Here is a 24501-nt window from a genome sequence, read left to right on the forward strand (position 1 = left end):
TACTCCTTTCATTTCCCAGTTTATTTACATCACTGTATATTAAGTACCTAATTCTTTAAATTCCCTTATCCCATTCTTTTGTTTGGCTGTCCTGCTAATGAATATGCAGATAACTGACCTTTTAAATCAACCACTGAGCATTACAAAGGTTCCCTAATGCATCCAAAATACTCACTACAGGGGGGGTTAGCTTAAAAGATACCGGGGTTCCTCACTTTGTTTTAAAATGTTTTGTTGGCTTAAGGGGGCTGAGCTGAGAGTTTAACCAAAACAAGGTGGCTTTTAAAGGCAGTTAGTGTTAGTGTTTTTAATGCTACCCAAAGTAAAAAAAAACAAAACAGTTTTTTCTTTTAACTCATCTTGACAACATTTTTCACACGCACACATAATTTAAGAAATCTGACATCATACGCACTCAGCTGTTTCTTCGACAAACTATAACCCACAATGGCAACATATGGGAATTTTGAAAGTTATTTAGTAGTCATAGTCATAATGTAAGATTTTACAGACTCTCATCATAATAATTATTAAAACTAAGGAAAAATACAGGGAATAATAGGAATAGTTCCCCAGAGCAGCTTCTTAACCAAAATTATGCATTTGATTGATAGAAATCAGATATAGATATAAATCTTATTGGCCCACACAGTCCAAGAATAACTGATTATGATGCCTTTCCCCCCACTTCCCGCTGATTTCCCCCCAAAAATCAGCATCCCATCATTTGGTGTTACAGTTAATTTCACAGTGTCACAGGATACAGCTTTCAACATAACAGAATAGGTACCAGCATGATGTGTCCTCTTTGCATCTACAGATAAAAGAGGGCATGACAAAACATTGGTGATATTTGCCACCTGTGCTTTTAAGCGGTATTTACAGTATGTGGTTATATTTAACTTGGCCACTAGAGGGCAACAAACATCCATATTCACACAATAATGTGAATAATAACCTGCACAAATAGGCCTCCAGAGCGTGTGCATCATGGGCACACAAAGGGGTCCACATCTACATTCGGCAGTGATTCATTTAAAAGCCCGTTCACCTTTTGTGTAACTTCGCTAATACCTCATCTTGGTTGCATCTCGGTGGATGTGGGCAGCGTTTGGAGACAATGGCAAGTTATTATGATAATCAAGCCAATTAAAGTATCTCACGAAGCCGTGCTCAAGAGCGTGAACCTGTGTCTCAGCGCCACTGAACCCTCCTACTTTATAATGACTGTAGAATCCAGTGTGCCATCTGCTGGTGTAAAAGAATATGTGCATTGTGGGGTCTGGCAGACAGGTTCTCCAAATAATAAGATTAGCAAGAAAAAAAGAAAGATCTAAACAGATCTTGGCATGATAAAGATTATGGAAGGAAGACGGTACTTAGAGTTTAAATGATTAGAGACAATCTGCAGCTTAATTAAATTATTTCATGAAGCATCTCGTTGGAAGCAGGAAATGCCTCTGTACCTCAAAGTAGCTGGACATTTTGGATGCGAATGCGAATGTGTAAAGTAACTGATGGAGGCCCGTAAATCTGATAATTACAGGGATTTTTTTGTTGCACTCGAACGCGTCTAAGCAAATCGCAGCATTCGCTGCGAGCAGGTGACTATTTTGTGTAAATTGATACGTAAAGGTTCAGAAAGGTAACAAAAAAATCTAGAATTTGAGCAGGGCTAGTTGGCAAACTGAAAAGCGTGAATGGAGGTCACCGCAGACAGTGAGTGAGTCTCGGCGGAGACACAGAAAGGGGGAGAGGGAGGACGGACAAGCGGCCAGCCGCCTTCAAAAATGGCGTCTCCGGAGGAAAATGAGTAAAAAATATTAAAACGCGGCCTGCTTTCTTTACACTTCCTCGTTTGGGCTTTAAGGTTTTTCGTGCTCTGGTGGATTTTTTTCTCTCGTGAGCAACCTCGTCGTCGCTTTTACTTGTATGTACCAAAAGAGAAATATGGGGAGCGAGCATTTGGGGAAATAAAAGCAGCCCCGTTTTATTTTGATGCGTCGTTACTGACAGCTAGCATCTGCTGCTAGCTCAACAGCTCTGCTCCGAAAGGGGGGTGGGAACGATTTTGCATGCAAGGGAGGAAAAAAAGGGGGAAGAGGTTTTCAAATTGTGGATTTCTTTGCTCGTCTACTGGGGCTGATTGCTACCAACGTGGCTTGTCGATTGCAATCTTTTCTCGTGCTAGCAGCCTAGCCAAAACTAGCCGAAAGAAAAGGGGAGGAGAGACGGTGGAAAAAGGACGCATTCAAGTCAAATGTTTATCAGCATTTCGCCCATCGCCGGCCAAATCCGCGGCATCTTCATCATGACCGTGACTGGTTTCAGACTAAATCTGCATTCGTGGAAATGATAAATGTGAAAGGCGTAGGAATAGGAGAAAGACTGGCTTTTTTGGAGGTGGTTGGATTATAACCCCGTAGACCCCCCCTTTTTTTCATCCAGCTTTCTCCTCCTCCCCTCCATTTCTCTTTCAATATGCTGTTTTCCACTCCTGAGGACTTGCTTATGAAACCGGGGAAAATAGTCTGAAAACGAGAACGTGAGAGACTGGATTTTTTTTTCCGTAACCTGCCCTGCGACGTTCTCGTTGCTTTCATCCTCATCGCACACACTGTACACCACATAAATGGATAGAAATTACCCGGGAACAGGATTCGGTGATTTGGGCGCAGGAGCAGGATGGAGTTACGAGAGAACGGCAAAAGCAAGGTATGCATTGGATTCAGACAATGTGCATGCATTAGTGCTACTTTGCACGGTGTGACCCATGTAAACAAATTGTCGCCATTCACGTATAGCCCCATGCCTTGCTATTATGTGTAATGCATTGTCATCCAAACAGTTGCATAGTAATAATATTATAAACAGGAATGGATGAGTGTGTGTCGTGGGGGTGGGCGGGGTGGAGAAAGGAAAGGTAGGGGAAATGAACTGAATGTGATTGACAGACGTGGGTTTTTTAGGTAGACCTGGCAGGGTGGAGGAGGTAGTGGTGGTGGTGGTGATGGTGGTGGGGGGGAGGAGGAGGATGTCTGGAGTATCCATAGGAATTATTGTTCCCTGTGTGCAGGCCTGGACACAAACCCCCGATAGATGGATAGAAATTCATTGGATTGATAGGATCTGGGAAAGAGTGCAGACGCAGCAAAGCCATTCCAGCAGCACCCCCGAACAGACATCAACAAGATGAACTGATGCATATTAACGAGAGGATGCATTTAATTAAAGATTTCTTAAATAACCACATCTTAAAGAGGCGAAAAAATGGGGAAGGAAATTATTCACACAAGGCTAACGCAACAATCATAATTGAGGTTTTGGCTGTCTTTTTCGCCAAGCATGATCCAAATTGTGGGGTTTTTTGTTTTGTTTTGTTTTTTTTAATTTTGGATGATTTGGGTTCATTTGCATAATAAATTGCCCCACATTCACTCTTGTGTCAAACATGCAGCTTGTCGTTTGCCTGAATAGTAAATTTCAATAAAATTAGGCCAAGGGTGAATGCATTTGGTGGTAGTAAAAATCGGCTGGACCCTGTAAGAATGCCTGTCTTTTTTAGCTTTGATTAGCCCTGAGAGCTAGCGCTCTGTTGCAGGGATGTGTATCGAGGCCTGTGCATGCAAACGTCATTGCCTCATGTATAGATGCACATGTGTGATATTTAAACCCAGATGTAGCAGCCGGATCACACTCGAAAGCCTTCGCGGTCCCTCGGGGAATAATATTTGATGAAACAAACCTAGCTAGTTGCTGATGTTTGCATGCAGCTTAGCATGCATTTGCGTCGGCTTGCACCATCCAGCTGTTAGCTCCATCATCATAATCAGTGCTTACAAGCATATTAATCAGTTGTCTTTGGTGCTCAGTAAGGAAACTGTATTTTTCACTCGGCGCACTTCCACGCGTTGATTACACATGCTTTATGTAAATGCAAGGCTGGCCTTGCAGTTTGGGCCTAGTATCTGCATTTCTACCATAGCTGCTGTGCTCTGCTAGGCGGTGCTAACAGCAGCACAAAATGTTAGCATGTCATCTGGTTAGCCAGGCAGCCACGCATTTCATCTCTCTTTTGTAAAGCACAGTACTGCCAGTGGAAGCTTTTAAGATTTAAGCAGGGAGTTGATTTAGATTGGGGAAATTACAAATTATGCAATGAGCGTGTCTTCTGATTTCATTATAATAATTGCAAATTAGCTGTTCTTTTATTTTTGCATAGCATGTATACAGCTGGTTTTAAACATTTGCATATGGTTTAATACATTTGGATGTAATGAACAATTCTGTAATCCAATGCTTATCAGAGATTTGCTTTACACCTGTAGATCACGTCCAAGAAGCGTGAAGATATTAAGGGTATGCCCCTAATGAGTAGGGCTGGATGTAACATCATTCATTAAATGAGCGACCTGCATATTAGATGTGTGTTTTTAAAAGGTAGACCCCAGATCAGGAAGTGTTTCCTCATGGGTCACGTTGTGAGAACAGATTATGTTTTCATAAATTCTCATATGAGTGAAATTACTGACAGTTCACAACCCCTCCTCACCCATCCTCTCTACTCCCATGTCTTCCCAGTCTTGTATATGGGAGTTCCAGATCATCCCACCCAGAGTCTGAGCTCCTTCACCGGCAAGCTTACGCCACCCCTCACCCTCTGCAGGGCTATGCCACCAATCACCACCCAGGGAGCTCTGGCCAAGGCGGAGCTTGGGGAGCAGCTGGACGGAGTTTGGGTAAGATAAATGTCATACCTTCCATGTCACCACCATAAGGGGCCCTGGCAATGAATTATTGTGTCTGTCCATACAGGCCCTGGCAGATTATTGTCATTGAAAAATGTGCACATTATCGCTTGGATGAGTCAAACCCTTGGATGTTGAAGCTTGTGCTCATTCTCATACGTTTTTTTTTTTTTTTTTTTTTTTTTTTTCCAATGGCTTATGAGTTGTGTATTTTTTTAGATACAGCTGGAACTTCTACAGTTCCCTTTTATATTCTTTGCTTTACATCAGGTTTGCCAAATAAACCTCTTGAGAAGTTAAACCTAATTTTCTTACTTTACGTACATCTGAGCAACTGGCTTTTTTTTTTTTTTTTTTTTTTTTTTTTTGTTAAATTGATTGGTTGATTGATAATTTTTATTAATTAATTAATAAAAATGATCAATCAACCAATCTTGATCTTAATCAGTGAATAAATGTTTCATTGTTCTGCCTTTCTTTTCTAAAGGTTTGTCTGGGCTGTTTGATACTGGCCTCCACCACGCCAGCCCCTCTGCTCCCGATGCCTCTGTCATGAATCTGATCTCAGCCCTGGAGTCCCGGGGTCCCCAGCCTCCGCCCTCTGCCTCCTCCCTACTATCCCAGTTCCGCACGCCATCCTGGCAAACAGGTGGGGCTATGTTAGATCTTCCCTGATGTGCTGACATTCAAACAGGCCCCGCAGTCAATATGACATTTAAAAAAACGCCCAATGTTTGCCCATCATTATTATTCTGAGTGTGTGACTATGTGTGTTTTATCAAATATTTATTGTACTTGTCTATAGTTTTCCCTTTGACTTGATTAATTTTAAATCCTCTTTTTTGTTTTACTAATTAATTTATGTCAGATTTTGAAATGATAGCTTGAAGGTTACTGAGTAATTTTGCAATGTCTTCCTCTTCTTAACAGCGATGCACACGCCTGCTCCTCCTGAACTATTCATCTCGGGAGCCCTTCCTGGCTCTGGCTCTTTTCCCTCCTCCTCAGCTCTATCAGCCTATCAGCATCCGGCTTCCTTCTCCAGCCGTTCATTCCCTGGTGCCTCCCTTTCCCTCCAGGACACACCCACTTTCAGTCCAACATCCAATGGTCTGCTCTCCCCACATGACCCCCTAATACACATAAAAGCCCCATCTCAGTCAAGTCTGGGATTTGATAGACTCCTGTCCTCACAGGGTGCTGCTGCAGCTGCTTACAGGGGCAGTCAGGATCCCACAGGTGCCACATCAGCCCAAGCGTCCTCTGCCAGGCACCTGCAGTCACACCAGTTCAACTTGCTGTCGTCACAGCTACAGGATCAGTCCTCCCAGCTGTATAATCCGTCAGTCTTTCCCTCAGCCCAGCCCCAGCCTCAGTCTCAGTCCCAGTCTAACTCTGCTCAGGAGAGGGCCGTGCCTCGGCAGGACAGCGTTATCAAACACTACCAGCGCCCCACGCCAGCTCAGTCGCAGCTCTCGTCCTCTGCTGCCCACTCTCTTCAGCACTACCTCGGCTGTTCAGGGCCTGGGTACCAGCAGATCGCCACCCATCACAGGCATGCCGGACTTTCTTGCAGTCCGTTGGGAGACCAGAGCCCCTCATCTGACCACAAGCCCACCTCCCGCACTGAGCAGTATCGGTCAATTAATCAGCCTCCCTATTCCTCCTCTTCCTCCTCCTCCTCTTCCTCCTCAGCTGGGAAAGGTACCAAAAGCAGCTCAAGCAGTGGCTATTCTTCTGGCAGTTCTGCATCATCTTCCAGAACTCCTCACACTCCCCCTTCGGCTTCATCCACCTCCTCTTCCTCCTCTTCCTCTTCTGCCACCTCTGGGGCTCATCCTTCCAACTCGATTCCCACCTCCACTTCCAGTGCAGCCCCTTCCAGGCAACAGCCACCCCCTCAGCCAGCTCCGCCTCCTCCAGCCCCTCAGCAGCAGCCTCCTGCCACCTCTACATCAGCTCCCCAATCTCTTCCAAAATCCTGCCTCTCAGGCTATGGCTCTCCTGTCCCCCCAGTGAAGACCCCCACATCTGCTCTAACTGGTCAGACCCCACCGCAGCAACAAACACAGTCATATTCCCCTAATCAACCCCCCACATCTCACCTGGCTCAGTCCTACGGAGGCTTTAGTTCACCACAAGCTCAAGACTTGAGCTCAGGTACTGGAGGGAAAGGCTATGGAAGTCTGGGAGGACGAAGCCAGTCTTATTCCACTGATCTATATGGAACTGACTCTGCTTATGGATCACTTCCATCCTCTCTGGGTGGAGCTGGAAGCCCATCGCTAGGCTATGGAGCCCCAGGCCACTCACCTGCCCTTCTAAGGTCAAGTGGTTCGTCAGGCAGTGGAGCATCTGGGGGAGGAAGCAGCAGTGGCACAGGAAGTGGAAACTCTGGGTCAGGGGGAGGAGCAGGAAATGGTCTCACCAATGAGAGAGGTGGAGGAGGTAGTGGAGGTGCGTCTTACCATATCCCAGACTCCAGCCCCTCTCCATCAGGCAACTCTGGCATCATCCGTCCAGGGTTGCACTCACCAGTACCCAACTGCCCTACTCAATCTCCAGGAGGACCAGGCTCAAATAAATACATTTCCTCAGTTCTCTCCCCGACTTTCTTAGCCTCCCCACAAGGCTTCCCTGACACCAGAGGTCCCAGCTCCCAACCTCAGTCGTATCACTCCACCTCCTCCAAGACGAAGGCGGACACTTCTATGCTAGGCGTGGGTTCTCAGAGATCTCAAGAGGAAGTAGATGACGATGATGAGTTCTTGATCCAACATCTGTTGCAAGCCCAAGCGAGCCCTGCTCCTCAGGCTGCTCATCACCATCCTCAACAACAGCCCCAGCAGACATCTCAACAAACACAGCCTCAGCCCCAGTCAGTGCCCCCAACCACTGATTCAGGCAAAGGGATGAGCTATGACATGAGTAAGACTCCTGAGGAGAGGTACCACCCTCAGAGTGTCATACGTACCCACAGTGCCACAACCACTGCTGGAGTAGGAAATGCAGGTTCTGGAGGGTCCATCTCAGGGCTGGATAGCCAGCTGGAGATGTCACTGAAGAAACAACAGCAGCAACATCAACAACACCACCATCAACAGCAGCAGCAGCAAAGGAACGAGCGCTCCGTGGGAAGCAGCAGGAGCAGCGGTGGGAGAGGCAGCGCTGAACAAGTACACTCCCACCTCCATCACCATGATAACTTAGGCTCCGTAGTCCACTATGGCCGGGGCGACCCATACACTCAGCACTCCCTCGCTCCCCAGCACTCCTCACACACTCAACATGTGTCCTCACACTCGCAGATACCACCACACACCCAAATGGAGCTCCAGAAGAAGCCACAGGAGCGTGCAGAAATCCCTTATCCACGGAAAACACCTGAGATCCAACAGCAGCATTCCCAGTCTCAAGCTGCTGCGTCCCTGATGGACTCTCCCACCGATCAGTCTCGTCAGCCACCACATCTGCTCCAGTCGGTGTTGTCTCACACCACCCGCAACAAGATGGAGCCCCATCCACAGCACCACAAGATGGACTCTCATCGGCAACACCAACAGCATCACAAAATGGACTCCCATCCTCAGCACCAACAGCACCAGAAGATGGACTCCCACCAACATCAGCAGCACCACAAAATTGACTCTCATTCACAGCATCAGCAGCACCATAAAATGGACTCTCTCCCCCAGCAGCAGCAGCACTCTATTAGCCAACAACAAGCTGTAATGGATAATACTGGTGGGAGACTTGGCTCGAGTAAACACCAGCCTCAGTCTCAGTCCCAAGCCACCCAGCTCCAGCTTCAGCTGCAGTCCCAAGCTTTGGAGGTAGCAGCGGCTCACTACAACCACGGGCCCCCGCCACATCAGCACGAGCAGAGCCAGGTCAAACAAAGCTCTGTGGTCTCTTCCCTGGACATGCTGGAGCGCTCCCTCTCCCAAACCTCCAGCACAGACGTCGCAGTTGCAGAAGACAGACGTGGCGGACCGGGCAGCGCAGGAAGGAGCGGAGCGAGTGGCGAGCGCCACCGACAACAGCAGCAAGAGCAGCAGAGGCAGCATGCGCCCCACCATCAGCCTCCCCAAACCCACCACTCGCAGCAGCATTCAGCCTCTGAACTCCACTCCTTCCTTACGGAGCCTGACATCGGCTTATCGACCCCGTCTCACATGCATCACCTTTCCCAGCACCACGCGCAGCAGCAGCAGCATCCGTCCTCGCAACACCAACAAACCCACTCTCACCACCCACATACACAGCCCCACCCTCAGCAGCCTCCTCACCCTCATCATATACCCCCACCTTCTGCTTCGGCCCTCTCGCAGCCTCAGCCTGACCCACAGCAGCCGCTCTCAGCCCAGCTCACCCCTCAGCAGAGCCAGCTGGACCAGCAGCGCTCAGAACAGCACCAGTTTGACACGGTCAGCCCCGTGGAGAAAGCAGACCAGAATCAGCAAAGTAACCGCTTTGTACCTTTAACGTCTATCTGCTTCCCAGACTCCCTGCTTCAGGATGAAGACCGCTCCTTTTTTCCAGGAATGGAGGACATGTTTTGCGCAGAGGACTACAAGTCTAGCTGTGCTGGTGGTGCAGGACCAGGGCAGGAAGAGATGAATGAAAGCCACACCGGGCAAGAAGGAATGGATGCACTGAAAGCGGGACAGAGTGCAGGTGGAGCAGGGGGAAGCAGTGGCCCAAGTTATGACATAATGGGTCATCATGGTGGAGACCAGGGTTATGAACCTTACTGTCATGGCTTGGATGAACCTTCCAACAACACCATGACCCTGGATCTAGACTCCCTTAAAACACATGAGCTGCCTTCAACTGTCAACACTGAGCAGCTAGGTTTGATACAGTCACAGGCCCCAGCGATGGGTATGACCTCCAATACAGCTGGTCCCAACAATTCTGGAGCTAAAATGTCCTCAGGGCCTGGAGGAACTAACGCGGGACCTGGTTCTGGAGGTCTCCAGTCTCCCATTTTTTGCTCATCTCGTCCCAAGAAGCTCCTTAAGTCTAGCTCTTTCCACCTGTTAAAGGAGCGCAGGGACCCCAACACACTGCCTAAGAAAAGTTATGCTCAAGAGTACGAGTTTGAAGACGATGAGGATAAAGCCGATCAGCCAGCTGACATCCGGCTGAATAGCCGGAGACTCCCGGACTTGTTGCCGGATTTGGTGTCCAGCTGCAGAAAAGGAGGAGGAGGAAGTGGCTCTCTCAGCCCTTTAATGGGTGACATTGATTTCTACCACTCCTCTGGCTACTCGACTATGGGTTCACACACACTCCTGCCTCCAGAAGGACCCAAGAAGAGAGGCCGAAAGCCCACTAGGCCCAAAAGAGAGGGTCCTCCAAGGCCAAGAGGGAGACCCCGCATCCGTCCTATGCCTGAGCCGTACACTCCAAGAGGGATGATGGGGGAGATGGGTGGAATGACAGTAGGAGGGGGATTCAGCGTAGAGGGGCGAGGGAGGGGTAGGGGCCGTGGAAGCCGAGGCAGAGGAGGAAGAAGGGAGGATATGTATATAGAAATGAGCGGGAAGGAGCCGGATCAGATGCACCACCATCACCTCCATCAGCAGCAGCAGCCGCCACAGCAGCTCCATCACCAGCCACAGCAGCAGCAACAGCAGCAGCATGAGCCAATTCCACCTCTCAAGGTCAGTGGGATTCTGCCAGGAAAAGGCAGGTTTGACGCTGATAAAAGTACAAAGCAAACACTAGTTTTTTGGGTTTTTTTGTTTGTTTTGTTTTTTTATTGTGGTCTGATGGTGGTCACTGTAAAATCCCATATAAAAGAAGGGGTTCACATATAAGCCCTGACTTTAAATAACGCAGATTTACTGATGTGATAGCAGGGAGTGTTACCTGTGTGTGGATGCTTCTTATTGGAGTCGTGAGCCAGCTGAAGGTTGCTGTTTGTGTTTTGTTTTTTTGTTTTTTTTCCCTCTCTGTCTCTGTTTCATTATTAGTCACTGTCCTCCATTTTTTTCCTAGTTATTATAACTGATTATTTCTTAAATTTAAAATTAATTTATCTTAGGTTTCTAGATTTTTGCCAACTACGCCTTTACATTCATGCAAAAATACAATTAATATGAGGTTTATTCTCTTTTTATTTTCAGATCAAGTTACCCATTGGTACTCTGTCCTCCTCTGATGCTTTGCTGAGGACAGATTCTCTGTCTGGCACGGACCCTGCTTTGTCAGACGGCTCAGTTGGCTCTGCTCCCTCACTTGGTTTAAGTCCCGGACCTCCCTGCAGCACTGAAAGCACCAGAAGTCAGGACAAGATCAAACAGAAAAGCCAGATGATGGGTGAAGGAGTGGATGACGAGGGGCTGGAGGAAAGGGTAACAGCTACAGGATTTCATTTTCGCTGTGTGAAGAAGAAAATGTTGAAAATTGCTCAGGCTGAATTTAAATGAAAATAATTTGACTTTGTGGCTCGATAGTTTTTGTATTTGATCTGAATTAGAGGTTCTTGTTTTGTCTTTCTTTTAGGGGGATGAGAAGGACTCTGAGTCCAAGGCTGGTTTTGTTGCTTCATTTCTGGATTTCCTGAAAACGGGAAAGAGACATCCAGGCTTGGACATCTCACCGGGAATGGAACCTGACAATGGTGAAACTTCACCCTGTAAATCAGGAGGACTACGCTCACTGTCTCCTGCACCACCTCCACCACCACCACCGCCCCCATTCGGGGATGGTGAAGGTAATGGAGGTCTGGCTTTGGGCAACTGCCCCAGCCCCAAGCGTTTAGAAGATGAGCTAAAGAGGAATCTGGAGACTTTGCCCTCTTTCTCCTCCGATGAGGAGGACTCAGTGGGAAAGAACCAGGACCTCCAGAAGAGCATCTCCTCAGCAATTTCTGCTTTGTATGACACTCCTCAGCTGACATCAAACATCCAGCCCCCGCTACCGCCTCCCCAGTCTCAAAATCAACCAAGTCAAGGCCCTCTTACACCCGCAATGCAGCCCCCGACGCTTAGCCCACAGCCTGCCATGCACACCCCCCACACCCAGCCCCAATCCAACGAACCAGATGTCCTTCAGCCAGAAGATGTAGACATGAATGAGAATAAGGAGGAAGAAGAGGAGGAGGAGGAAGAGAATGAAGAGGAGAGAAGCACCGGTGGCGATGAAGAGAGTGATATGACGGAGGAACCACAGCTGGAGACCCTGGGTGCACCAAAGCTTGATGGTAAGAGTGGGAGTTGCCTTTTAGAAATTTAGTTTAGAAATTCCTTTAATGTGTTTGTTAAAAGAATTAATGGTATTGAATTTCTTGTCCCTCCTTCCTTCCAGCTCCTCTCCCTGAGATTCCTCCAGAACCCACAACTCCTGAACCTCCCTCTGTTCCTCCATCTCCTGCTTCATCCTCGTCTCCTTCTCACTCTCCCCTCCCTCCTCTCTCGCTCCCCTCACCCCTGCCTCCAGCAGAAGAACAACAAGAGCAGGAGGACTCCCAGCCTCCGAGCCCTGTCGCTCCCACACCTCCTTCCCCCCCACCTGCACCTCCCACACTGGCTACTATCCCACAGCCTGCCACCCCTCCTCCTCCCCCTCCTCCTGCTTCAGCCCCTACTCCAGCTCCAGTCTCCCCTCCTCCTTCTGTAGCTCAGAAGGAGTCTCCCATGCCATCTCCCGAGTCCCCCGCCTCTCCAGAAGAGCCCCCAGCTCCTAAGATCACCTCGCTGCATCTTGCTCAAAAGCAAGAAGATGCTGCCATTGTTGGAGAGAGCGAGGAGGATGAGAGTGAGAGTGGAGGGGAGGGCATCTTTAGAGAAAGGGATGAGTTTGTGGTGCGTGTGGAGGACATTCGAACACTCAAGGTATTTATATGAATCTGTGAATTTTTAAAAAAAAATTTTTTTTTTCTAACCTATATATTAATCTTTATGTGGCTACGAAGGCATCAGTAGAGTTTTAAATACAGTAAAATAACTGATTGTGTGTTTGGATACAGCTGGCCCTGCAGACTGGCCGTGAGCCTCCACCCATCTGGAGGGTGCAGAAAGCCCTGCTGCAGAAGTTCAGCCCAGAGATCAAAGATGGGCAGAGACAGTTCTGTGCCACAAGCAATGTGAGTTCACCCCACGCCCTCGCTAATGTACCTTCAAACAAGTCTGTTTATATGCTCTTTAGTGTTCTAGCCATAATATCATAAAATAATGCAGTGTATGATATACAGGCTTTACGCCTGTCTGTATTGTTATATCATCTTCAAATTTAATGGAACTAAAAATTGTTCTTCCTTTTCTGGCTCAGTATCTTGGATACTTTGGAGATGCTAAGAGGCGCTATCAGCGAATATATGTCAAGTTTCTGGAGAATGTCAACAAAAAGGACTATGTCAGAGTGTGCTCCAGGAGACCGTGGCGCAGAGCCACACCTGCTCTCAGGTAAGAATGTTCTTCATGCTGAAACCAATGCCCATAAAGAATTTGAAACAAACTAGAGTAGATCAATGATGCGACTACCATCCAATCATTTCAGATATTAGGGAAATGCATCTACAGAAGCTGGTTGTTGATGATCGAATCATCACCGTTTTTCTGGACTTTTTAACAATTGAGGACAGGATGAGTAAAAACCCCTCAATGTTATACTGTGTTGTACTAAATAAAATTGATTTCCTCATCCTACAGACGTCAGTCCCTCCCCAGAATGGCGTCCCCTCCTGCCACTCAGGTGCCATCAAGAGTAGTGGAGAAAGAGGAGAGAGTGGCTCCACCAGTCCAGCGTGAACAGAAAGAGAAAACAAGAACGGCGACCACAACAACCACGACGACGACAAAAGAACCACGAGAGAGGAAAGAGCTCTCAGCTGCTGTGACTAAAGCTGAGGAGAAGGAGAAAAACCGGGACACAGAGAAAGAGAGGGAAAAGGAGAAGCGGGTGCAGTCGCAGCAGGAGAAAGCGGAGAAACGTGCAGCGGAGCGAGGTAGGACGAAGGAAGACAGGAAAGTGGTGGAGAGGAAGGAGAAGGAAAAGGCCGAGCGACCACCCAAGTCCAAGCCAGCCAAGGTGAAGGCAGAGCCGCCGCCCAAGAAGAGGAAGAAGTGGCTGAAGGAAGTACCTTCATCATCTGACTCAGACTCATCGGACGAGGCAGCTAGCGAAAATGAAAGTGAGACCCTTCAATTCTTTCACTGTAGATGTGTTTGTTTTGGGGTTTTTCATATTTTAATTAGTGTGATGGTAGAAGACTCCGTTTAAAACTGGTTCTCACTCACAGTGCCAGTGAAAGGTGGAGTGAACAACCGTGCCATGAGGGAGATGTTCAGGAGTTACGTGGAGATGCTGGTGAGCACGGCCCTGGACCCTGACATGATCCAAGCTCTGGAGGACACAGACGGTGAGAACCGCGCACACATCCTTCTCAACATAATTACCAGTTTTATGTTAACTGGAAAATAAAGAAATAATTATCAGATGCAATTATTAAGTGAGAAAATCTCTGCTCTAACTGGGTTAGCCTGTCTGGTAGCTCACTTTTCTCTAGCTTAAATATCTGCATTGAAACAACTGGATGGAGGTATTTTCATAAGCAGAAAGTTTGGGCAGGTTGAGTAAACATCACCGTTTCTGTCAAGTATCAGCTGCCAGGTTTTAGGTCGAAGCCTCCGGCTGGACAAACAGCCCACACGTTATGAGTTTATGAGCAGTCCAGATAAACCAGTTGTGACAGGTTAGGGGGGGAAGCCCTGGGAGTGCATGAAGAACTGCAGCCAGGGAGAGCTGCTTTCAGTTTGCTGCTGGCATTAAAATGATTGGCAGCTACATGAATGATGACTAATGAAACGTCTTTTACATTGATTGGCCATCAGATGAGCTCTACCTCCCTCCGATGAGGAAGATTGACAGCATCCTTAGCGAACAGAAGAGGAGGTTGTTGAGGAGAGTCAGCATGAGCTCTCAACACCAGGTAATCTGTGAATGTGCTGCTTATTTTTCTGTCCCTCTGGCTCACATAATAGAAGGTAATAAAAGTATTTTACACTGCTCTGTTTTACCGCCTGTAAAATATGCTGATGTTTGTGTTGGAAGAAACCTATTTACACTTTACACAAAGTCAAAGTGTCTTAAAAGGTATTTCATTTTCTTCTGGATGGATCTTATATCATGTTAGTCACCTCTAGCTTACAATAATGCCATTTCTGCTTCCTGTGCTACTTTTGTTCACCCAAGACTCAGATTGCAGAAGGTTGCCACAACACACCAAAACATTAGTTTGTCATAATAAGAAGATTGGAATGAGGAAAAAACCTGTTTTTGTTTATGGAAATGAGAGGATGCAAATTTAATGACGGATGCCTTAAGGGTGACAAGGTGGTTAAAACTGGTGGATGGATCTCATGCTTGACTTGACATGAAGTTGTTTACTTGTTTGAGCTTAAAAAGCTGTTAAATCTGCATAAATTTTTTTTAAATATTTTTAACCAATTCATATCCAGATTTTTAATTATTATTGTATGGAGGACGTTTGAAAACCACTAGACTAACAGATAACTGACACTATTTTCTTAACTAATATTTTAGTTTAATTTTTATTTCAAAAGTATAGTATTTATTTTTGTATTAGTTGAATACAATGGTTTAGCCAACTGATAACCTTGGTAGACCCTGTAACAGGATGCCTGCAGGTAAATGAAATGATCCTTGAACTCGAGGACACTGGTGTTTTGTGTGTGACTGTTTTGTGGCTGTTCCTCATTGCCCCTCTCTCTACAGGAGGTCCTGCATGCTTACCCCCAGATAATTGTAGACCCCCTGGATTCAGGAGTGGTGAGGGTCCGGCTAAGCGGTGATGCTTACAACCGCAAGACCCTCAACAGAGTCAAGAAGACCCTGCCTAAACCACAGGTGTGCATTATTTTGTGTTTGCTAAGCGCTATGAATAGTTAGAAATCCCAGCGTACAGCAGTACATCTGTGCACAGTTCTGTGAAATTTTGTGTGACTGTAAATTTTGTCAATCACAAAAAAGCCTTGAACCACGGTAGTCACTGAAATCACTACACTGACAGAATTAATCATTACTGTGAAGGGTGGTAGGTGGACACAAACACCTGTTGCAAGTTTCCAAACCCAGAACAGCAACACTTAGTTTTACTTTACTTTTTTTTTTTTCCATAAATAATCTCACTAAAATTGACTCCAGCAATAATCCGAGTTCTTTTTAATAGGACCTTAAATTGTCAGCCGAGTCTTATCGGATCTACAGTCTCTACCACTCCCTGCATCATTATAAATACCACACCTTCTTACAGTGCAAGAAAGAGGTAAGAAACCATATTGTTTCTGCTCATTTTGAAGCTTCTACTTCCATGTGTTTGGTTTGGTTACAATTGTCTCTCCTTCCATCCCATTCTCCCAGACCAACACCATTGAGCAGGCAGCTGAGGACCCGGGCCAAGAGGAAGTGGTGCAGCAGTGCATGGCCAACCAGAACTGGCTGGACAGCCTCTTCAGCTCCTTCATCGAGCTGCTCACGCTCAGCACCAAAGCCTGATTCAGCCACATAAAGACACAGACAGTGAATTAAAGTAAGAGTATTTGAAAACAAAAAAGGAAAGAGATGGATCCTACTGTACAGCCCCCTCCCCCTCCCCTCTTCAAATCTCTAAGGCCCTTGATGAACACGAGAGGGTCTGTTGACGTGACCTCGGACACTGGCCTGTTTTTTTTTTTTTTTGTTTTGTTTTTTTTTTTTAATTTGTTTGTTTTTGTTTTCTTGTTGTTGATCAATGATTAAAGAAATGTCTTACTTTGTGAGAAGGGGACCCCCACTCGTGGTCACGGGGCACCAAAGGGTCAGGAGGAAACTGATTGTTTTACGGGAAAAAAAAAAAAGGGAGAGAGGCAAGGTGGAAGGACAAAGAGGAGGATCGCCAAGTCAACGTGGGAGCCACTGACATCCTGTTAACTGTGTGTCATAAAGACAATAGCTCAAAGAGAAACTATTACCGCTTAGTTTTTACATAAATTATTTTTTGAAAAGACTAACATCAGCTGTTGGCTTTTGAAAAGATTAGAGGAGGGCGAGGATGCTTTTTAAAAACTGCGTGCGCCGCAAGCAGACTCACTCGTCGGCAGACAGAAACCTGAAATGTGTTAATAAACGCTCTCTCTCTATCGCTATCTCTCATTCTGTGCTATGTGAAGGGCAGCACCAGTCAGCTGTGTGATAATATATAAACACATTTTTATTATTTATATGAGGAGGTTTTTAACTTAAGCTCTCACAAGTGCTGGTTTGCTGCCCTTAAATGCTTTTTTTGTTTTTTGGGTTTTTGTTTTTTTTATTAAGAGTTGTTTTCCACAGGTTCAGTATACAATCATAACCCACATATCCAAGTCGTCTTCCCCTCTATCCAAAAAAGACCAGACGTTGAGACAGACATGTATCAAATACAGTGGGTGTAAAATAACAGCAAAAGGAAAAAAAAAAAAAAAAAGGACGGGGAAAATAAGGAGACTCTATTTGACTCTTTACATTGTTGTGCTTCAGTTCAATCATCATTCATGCAGGTGCAAAGAAAAAGAAGTAAACTGTCCATCTCCCACGTGGGAAGGAGGAGTATAAACGAGGAATATTTAAACATGAGATAGGCATTTCATTTTTATCATTTTGATGTTTGTGCATACTATGACTTATTTTGAAAACAATCTAATTTTCCATAAAAAAAGGAAAACAAAGATGTGTAAATACTGTACAGTTCTTGATGAAATTCTTTGTCCTTCTGTACATTAACTCTCCTGTATTTGAGAAACAAATAAAAGCTGCAAAGAACAAATGGTTTCATTTTCCTATATATACACACACACGCAGGTGTATATAGTGTGTGTGTGTGTGTGTGTGTGTGTGTCCATCCATTTTAGCAGGGACATCTCAACTTATTGAGACCTTAAGAGGAAGGTCTGTTTGGGTGGCTCTTATGTTTAAAATGAAAGTCCCAGTTTACACAAAAATGTGCTCAACTTCTAGTCCAACTTGGCTGTTTTGACACATTAAAGCAAAAAGGACAGAAGTTTCCCTGTTGCAGTTCACCCAGGTAAACATTTTTCAACCGATGTACTTTCCATAAAGACATTAATTTTCAAAGCAGGGTATTTCCATTTGTCTTAATTGTTTACCTCAGAGGGATTAGATGTGCATTATGCCAATGAGAGTGTGTGTGTGTGTGTGTGTGTGTGTGTAACCCCTCCTAGCGGGACCAGCTGGTATGAACCCATTGCTGACGTCACATCTGGAAAACGAAACCGTGAACTCGGAGTTTCCCGAGAAAGGCTTGTTAGCCGGAAAGCAGCCGCACTCAGGGCAGTGTTTAAAGTATCTGCGGCGGGGACGGTATGTGACAGTTTGGAGCACAGCTTCAGGTGACACGACACACAGCTACCGTACAGCCGTCACTGTACTGATTTCTGCACCCGGGAAACGCTCTGACTTTGAAGTCAACCCTCACCTGCACCGACTGAAACGTCAGCACTGAAGGTGGGAGAGTTTTTGTTGTTAGCGCTGGCACCGCTGTCCCAGAGTGGCATTAATACAAAGGTTACTACTATGACTACAGCATCGTTCAAAGACTGTACTCGTTTTCGATCCTGGAGTGTTTGCACTTGAATATCTTTGGTTCAGGCAGCTGTAAGAACCGCTTATGCTCTACTTTGACGACAGTTAAACAACAAGACCAGTCTAAATAACTGTTATTGTGAAAATAAATGCTGTGTGGAAGATTTTTAGGATTATATAAATACTTCCATATATTACATTACACTTTAATACATTATAAACACAGTGTTTAGTATTACTACACTTTAATACTATTTTATATTATCGTAAGTTATGTCGTTAATTAGTTAATTAATCTTTATAATGAAACCGTTTCTACTGTTGCTGAACAGCTGTTGTCTATGTGCCCGCTTCCTCTTTCATGCAATTGAAAATTGGCAATAAAAACCTGTAATCGTCCCAGCTGCACGACAGCTTTCCTGACATCCGGATGTTCGTGCTCAGGTTTCTTCTTAAACTTTTGATAATCTAATGCATATTTGATCGTCTAAATGAAACCTTCATTTAACTTGGCCCCTTTTTTCTGTTAACTCACTAATGCTAATATAATAGTGTCAGTTATAGATTACTTTTTTTGCTGTTGTTGCATGAGATGTGACTAAATAGCACCATCTGCAGGCAAGCATGGAAATATAGTTCAAATGAATGCATAATCTAAACAAGAAAATTTATTATAAATAAATATGAATATACTGTTCTTGACAAATTTGTTAGAGCACTACTCAATGTAAGGTTTATGCCAAAATACTGGTAATTACCAATATATGTATTTTTTTTTATATTTCTGTAAATTTCATCAACAAGTCTGCGCTCTTTAATCAAAATCATATTTTTACTGTAATAATATAAATTGTTCTTATGTATGATTTTTAAAATGTACTGTTTTACAAAAGAAAGCAGCAAAAGTAGGACAGTAAATTATTATTTTTGGATTAAGATGCAAAATTACAGTTATTTACTTTCATTCCTGAATGAAAAATGACTTGTGTTTTTTATGCTTTATTAATTTCTGACTTCTCAGAGAGGACCAGTGTGCCAATTCAAATTTGGATATAAAAACGTGAATTCAGTTTGTTGTTTACTAAATAAATATGAGTCAGTTTTTGAGAGATTTCCTCATTATTATTTTTTTGTTTGTTTTCTTCTTTTTATGATTGGTGGGCTATTAAATTTGTCTGTATATAAATAATTATATAGCTCTAACCTCCAGTACAGACGAGCTATTTTAATGAACTGCCTGAATGAAGGAATAGCCTACATCACATCCAAGTGATTGTTCGTATGATAGCAAAAGAGTACAGGATCAGTAAGCTGTACGTCAGGCAGTGATGCACGTTATATTTTGTCTTATTGTAGAAATGGCTCATTCGAAACCACTGCTCATCCCGTGGCTGCAGGAACAGATTAACAGCAACAAGTATCCTGGTGTCCAGTGGACAAACCCAGAGCAAACAAAGTTCTGCATCCCGTGGAAACACGCTTTGAGACAGGACTCCTCTAACACTGACATTCTCATCTTTAAGGTAGCCATCAAGGGCTGACATGACATGACAATCTAATAGAAACCAGTCATGAGCATGAATTTGATATCAGCTATCCGTCCATCTTCTGCTTATCTCATTCTTTGTCCACTAATCCGTTCTTTGTTAGTCTTTAGTCTGTTCACATCAGGAGTTTCTTCCGGCTTTCATCCTGGTTTTGCCCCGCAGGCCTGGGCGGAGGTGAGCGGCAGCGGCCGGGCTAATGGAGACCCCTCAGTCTGGAAGAGGAACTTCCGCAGCGCCCTACGAGCTAAAGGCTTCAAAATGGTGGATGACAACAAGAATGATGCCGCTAACCCCCATAAAGTCTTTCAGTGGCCGGACGAGTCAACGTCAAAAGGTGAGGACCCGCTGACCATTTGGATCTTAACTACAGTGGATAGAAAGCAAATTCAATTCAAAGAAATTGTTTGCTTATTTCAAAAAACTCTGCTGTTTGGCACTCAAAATGCACAGAAAAAAAAGATCAGCAGGATGTTCTGCTTTTTACTCATTTTATAACTGCAATCAATCAACTTCATATTGCATTTGCAATTTAAATCTGATAATGCAGTTTTGCACCGCATGCTCAGTTCCTGTCTGTCCGTGCAGCACATTTTGCATACACTCATGTCTCTGTATCTCTAACTAGACATGTTTCTCAGAAAATAAAAAAAAATGCATGTTTTCACTCCTGAAGCTAACTCTTGTGCTGGATCCCAGGAGCAAGATGGGGCTGATTTGTTTGCAGATCTGGGCATTTCCATTCAAGAGGTGAGACTGCTCTGTTGGATTGTTTACCTGTAAGAGGACAGATGGCAACAAAAAAGAGGTATTGCTGAAATGCTGGGTATTGATGTAAGTGAATAAGATGTGTGTCGGTGTTATCCCAGACCCAGGACATCCAGTGTTTAGAAGGATGTCTCTTACTTCCAGAAGGCGCTGTGTTTTTGGGTGAGAGCAATTGCCTTTTTCATTGGATTTAGAAGGGGAACATTAGTCTGGCGCTTATTAGCGACAATCGCCATCTGAATGTGTCTGGTCCATATCTGCCAGCAGAATCTGCTGCCAGCCCGGATATTCTCCAGGAGTGTCTCAGAGGAATGAACATCAGCCCTGAAGCAGGTAGGCTTATCAGCTCTGCTTATCATTTTCCTCCTCGCTGCTGCAGTCAGAGCAGAAAACAAAGAGTATCTGAGGTACTTTTCTACAAGCTGGTTCAGTTTCTCCAACTTTTCCACAGAGGGCACCGCAGGCTTTGAGCCTCCTCCCGAGCAACAGCAGCTGCAGAATCAGGTTGCGATTGGTGGACACTCGTTGCCTGGGCAACAGCAGTATCCAGTAATGTATGAGGGTGCAGTTACTGAAGCTGGGTTGCCTGAGCAACCAGCACATCCAATTGGGGGAGCTGAGGGAGGGGCCTATGATGAGCAGTTGGCGGCACAGTTCCTACAGACAATGCAAAAGACCAGCGATGGAGATAATTTCAGTAAGTTGGAGAAGGGGGTGGGTGGGGGTGGGATGCTATGCTGCTGTATCAGACAAATGGGGATTTTTACACAGACACTCTGAAATGACATCCAGCACACACAGTATTCAAATGGAACGTGTTTAACAGGGACTTATATACAAAGCGCCCTGACAATGTGAATAGCAGGGACAGAGTGGAACTGTAAGCACCTTTCCTCATACACTTCCACTGTCTCTGAATCCACAGGGACTCAATTCAAGATATCTGTGTACTACAGAGGGGTGAAGGTTTTGGAGCAGATGGTTGAGAATGAGGCTGGAGTGCGCTTGGTCTACAGGTAACATCAAAATGAACGCGACAAATGCTCAGCAGTTCCAGTTCAAATATACTGTAAAACTTGCTTCCTTATTCTCGTTCCTAGAGGGACAAACTGAGGGAGATGCTACTGTTTTTTCTATCTGAGATCAGGAGTTTACATTAGCATGAAGGCATGAGTACCACTTTGTCTTTCCTTTAAAAAAAAGAGAAAAGAAATCCTCCCACCTCTAAAGCTCAGTAATTTTTTTAAATGTAATGATTTATTTATTCAGCCAAGTTCCCCTTCACCAGGCAAAGCATTTTGAGGGAACAGAGCTTAGAATAAGGACTGAAAATGTAATCTCTAAAATCACAGTATGCAATTTTTGCCTTCAAAGTTCAAGATTCAACAATCTTTATTGTCGTTATGCACTGTTTACTTCTGTAACCATACTGCTGTGTTTCAACTTAGCATCAGTGCAACAACTGCAGTGAAAACAGCAATACTGAATATAACGTGGTCTGTTTAACTTATAACTAATTATAGTTTATATATTGCAGGATTTTTCATTGCTGATATCTTTGATTAAAAAAAACACAAAACAGCCTCTAGCAAATGTGACTGTTTTAAACTCAGCGATTTTCTCCGATAACTGAAATATAGAAATGCTTGTATTCACATCAGTACTGATCTCAATGGGACAGTTTTGGATCGTGAGTCAGGCCTCACTATAGTCTCCCTGCCAAGTCCCGGAGCCATGGTGGATCAAAACCAAGCCAGCCTCACCCAGCGGATTCTGGACATGCTGGGTGATGGCTTGGAGGTTGGCGTGTCGGGCCAAGTGGTCTACAGCCAGCGACGGGGGGAAAGCAAAGCTTTCTGGAGCTTCTGCAAATTTGACCAGAGCAGACAACCCCAAGAGATTTCTAAACATCCTCAGGTTCTTTACAAGTTCACGGACTTTGTGCGAGGTAGGTAAGAGGAATTATTTTGGAGCTTTTGTGAATTTAGTGGCTTTAGGTACAGTTTTTTATGTATCGTCTCCTGTCTGCTTAGGAATAAAGGACTTCATTGAGGGGAATGCTAAAGAGTGCGCTCCCTGCTCCCTGTTCTTCTGTATTGGGGAAAAGTGGCCTGACCCACAATGCAGGCCTTTGGAGAAAAAACTCATCGCAGTGGAGGTGAGGAAACTTTCTGAAATTATTTAAAACATGCATACAGTGCTGTGCTCTCACAGACCTCTAAGCAGTATTTCAAATAGGCAGAGATTTTTTCCCCCTTTCTGCTGCACAAACTTGTATTAAATTTCATGAGCGATCAACCTCTAAAATTGCCCTCTCACGAGGAGGGAGCCGTACTCAGCAGCACTTTTGAAGAGGCAATTTTGCCTCAGTATTGATTAACAGCACAAAGGGAACAAAGCCTGAATACCGGCGCTGACAGCTGATCCTTCAGGTGTAAAAGCTTTTTTTTCTTTTCGTCCTTCTCCTCAGCCTCCACACAGGACGGCACACTGAGAAATCAAAAGCTTTATATAAAAAGTTTCTCAAAGAAACCAGCTTGACGCGTCTCATTGCTCGACCTTTCTCTGATTTCACTGCTACCGTCGAGCTCAAACGCGTCGCCTTTGCACTCGCGCCTGACTCCCGCTCCTTATTTATTTTCTCCGCTCAGGTGTGCCTGACTTCGATGGAGTTACTCAAGAACATGGCTGTTGAAAACGGCGCCTCTTCCCTGAAGTCTGTAGAGCTGCAGATGTCCCTGGAGGAGATGATGGAGTACTGAACATTTGGAAGCGGTGGCTGTTTTAGTAATTTGAGATTTTTAATCTTGGCTTCTTAAAACATCTCAGTTATGTTTGTGAATAATGTTTAATAATGACACTGGTACTGTGTTGGTTTGTACTTCACCCGGGATCAAACGGTCTGACTTATACTGTATGGAGACTAAGTGTGCACTGATTTCTATCTTAGGATTTTAAAACAAGTCACAGGGACATGATCAGGGTTGTTACTGAAAATCAAGATCACATTTTTACAGTAATGAGCTGATGTCACTCAGGTAAAGAGACATGACTTTCACTCATTTAACATTTTGTGCCCTCCTCCTCTTTTTAAGCTTCACTTTTCCTCTTTTAAACTGAGTCTTAATGGCAGTCAAAGTGAAACACCACCCATAAGCTGCAAGTTTTCCTGCTCATGAACTTATTTGTTATAATAATCGGCCTAATGCCGTGAAATTAATGTGTTAAGGGGTGAACAAGTGCAACCTGGTAACAAACCCCCTGCTAAAGTGTAATACAACAAAGTGAAATTGGCATTAGTGCCTTGAATACAACAGAGCCACAGATAAAAATAAATATACAAGCTGATTTTAGCAGTGCAGATGTAGCCAGAGCATCTGGAGCTTTTTTGACATTATTAGCTTAATATGAGGAACATACACCTCAGCAGATGTCATGTGCTACGACACATCAGCGTGCTGTGCAGATAACCACACTGATCGATACCGGAGATTATTTGTTTTGAAAACTTTATTGAAACATTAATGGGTAGCATTCCTCTGCTGAATCTACTACATGATCAAAATGGCCTTTTCACCATTGCGATGTCACACGTAACTGTATTGCTGCTCTACGCTGCCAGTCTGAGTCAAAAGAAGAAGAAGTGTGAAATTACCTTTGGTTTTTTTGTCTAGGTTTTTCTTTTTTTAAATATCCTTTCTTGAATTTATTCTCTCTCAGCACGACTCTGTTTGGTCGAGAACTACATCGCTCTGTCTTTTCACACCACCCATAGAGACACAACACATCTTTTCCACTGATGACCTGTACAAGTGAAATGTTTACAAAGTAATATCGATAAACTGAACAAACTG

The 24501-nt window shown here is 44.8% G+C and overlaps 2 protein-coding genes across 4 annotated transcripts; both read left to right on the forward strand.

Annotated features, from left to right (window-relative positions):
* The first annotated feature begins 1337 nt into the window (after positions 1–1337).
* On the forward strand, positions 1338–17407 carry prr12a (proline rich 12a). Its single transcript, XM_080874022.1, has 15 exons — positions 1338–2715; positions 4582–4739; positions 5236–5397; positions 5679–10417; positions 10883–11110; positions 11262–11961; positions 12066–12592; positions 12727–12843; positions 13029–13162; positions 13409–13890; positions 13999–14118; positions 14591–14688; positions 15495–15626; positions 15949–16044; positions 16140–17407. The coding sequence occupies exons 1-15, from the start codon at positions 2633–2635 to the stop codon at positions 16272–16274; spliced, it is 7911 nt and encodes a 2636-aa protein (XP_080730148.1). The 5' UTR covers positions 1338–2632; the 3' UTR covers positions 16275–17407.
* A 628-nt stretch (positions 17408–18035) lies between these two features.
* On the forward strand, positions 18036–24489 carry irf3 (interferon regulatory factor 3). 3 transcript variants are annotated; one of them, XM_080872086.1, is made up of 11 exons: positions 18036–18257; positions 19692–19858; positions 20045–20216; positions 20556–20629; positions 20749–20809; positions 20912–20980; positions 21099–21344; positions 21573–21663; positions 22309–22595; positions 22681–22805; positions 23299–24486. In XM_080872086.1, exons 2-11 carry the CDS (start codon positions 19694–19696, stop codon positions 23407–23409), a joined length of 1401 nt encoding a protein of 466 aa, XP_080728212.1. In that variant the 5' UTR covers positions 18036–18257; positions 19692–19693; the 3' UTR covers positions 23410–24486. The 3 variants fall into 3 exon arrangements, with proteins under 3 accessions (XP_080728212.1, XP_080728213.1, XP_080728214.1); XM_080872087.1 differs by having other exon boundaries at positions 20915–20980; positions 23299–24484; XM_080872088.1 differs by lacking the exon at positions 19692–19858 and having other exon boundaries at positions 23299–24489.
* The last annotated feature ends 12 nt before the right edge of the window (positions 24490–24501 follow it).

The sequence above is a fragment of the Rhamphochromis sp. 'chilingali' genome (genome assembly GCF_963969265.1).
Source record: "Rhamphochromis sp. 'chilingali' genome assembly, chromosome: 22".
In the NCBI taxonomy this organism is placed as follows: Eukaryota; Metazoa; Chordata; class Actinopteri; order Cichliformes; family Cichlidae; genus Rhamphochromis; species Rhamphochromis sp. 'chilingali'.

What these genes read in the sequence shown, in the direction of transcription:
- prr12a (XM_080874022.1), top strand. Translation starts at nt 2,633, where the DNA reads ATGGATAGAAATTACCCGGGAACAGGATTCGGTGATTTGGGCGCAGGA. An exon ending in AGGACATTCGAACACTCAAG is followed by an intron (nt 12,593 to 12,726) that starts GTATTTATATGA and finishes GTTTGGATACAG; the next exon opens with CTGGCCCTGCAGACTGGCCG. An exon ending in AGTTCTGTGCCACAAGCAAT is followed by an intron (nt 12,844 to 13,028) that starts GTGAGTTCACCC and finishes TTTCTGGCTCAG; the next exon opens with TATCTTGGATACTTTGGAGA.
- irf3 (XM_080872086.1), top strand. Translation starts at nt 19,694, where the DNA reads ATGGCTCATTCGAAACCACTGCTCATCCCGTGGCTGCAGGAACAGATT. An exon ending in GAACATCAGCCCTGAAGCAG is followed by an intron (nt 20,981 to 21,098) that starts GTAGGCTTATCA and finishes ACTTTTCCACAG; the next exon opens with AGGGCACCGCAGGCTTTGAG. An exon ending in AAAAACTCATCGCAGTGGAG is followed by an intron (nt 22,806 to 23,298) that starts GTGAGGAAACTT and finishes TTCTCCGCTCAG; the next exon opens with GTGTGCCTGACTTCGATGGA.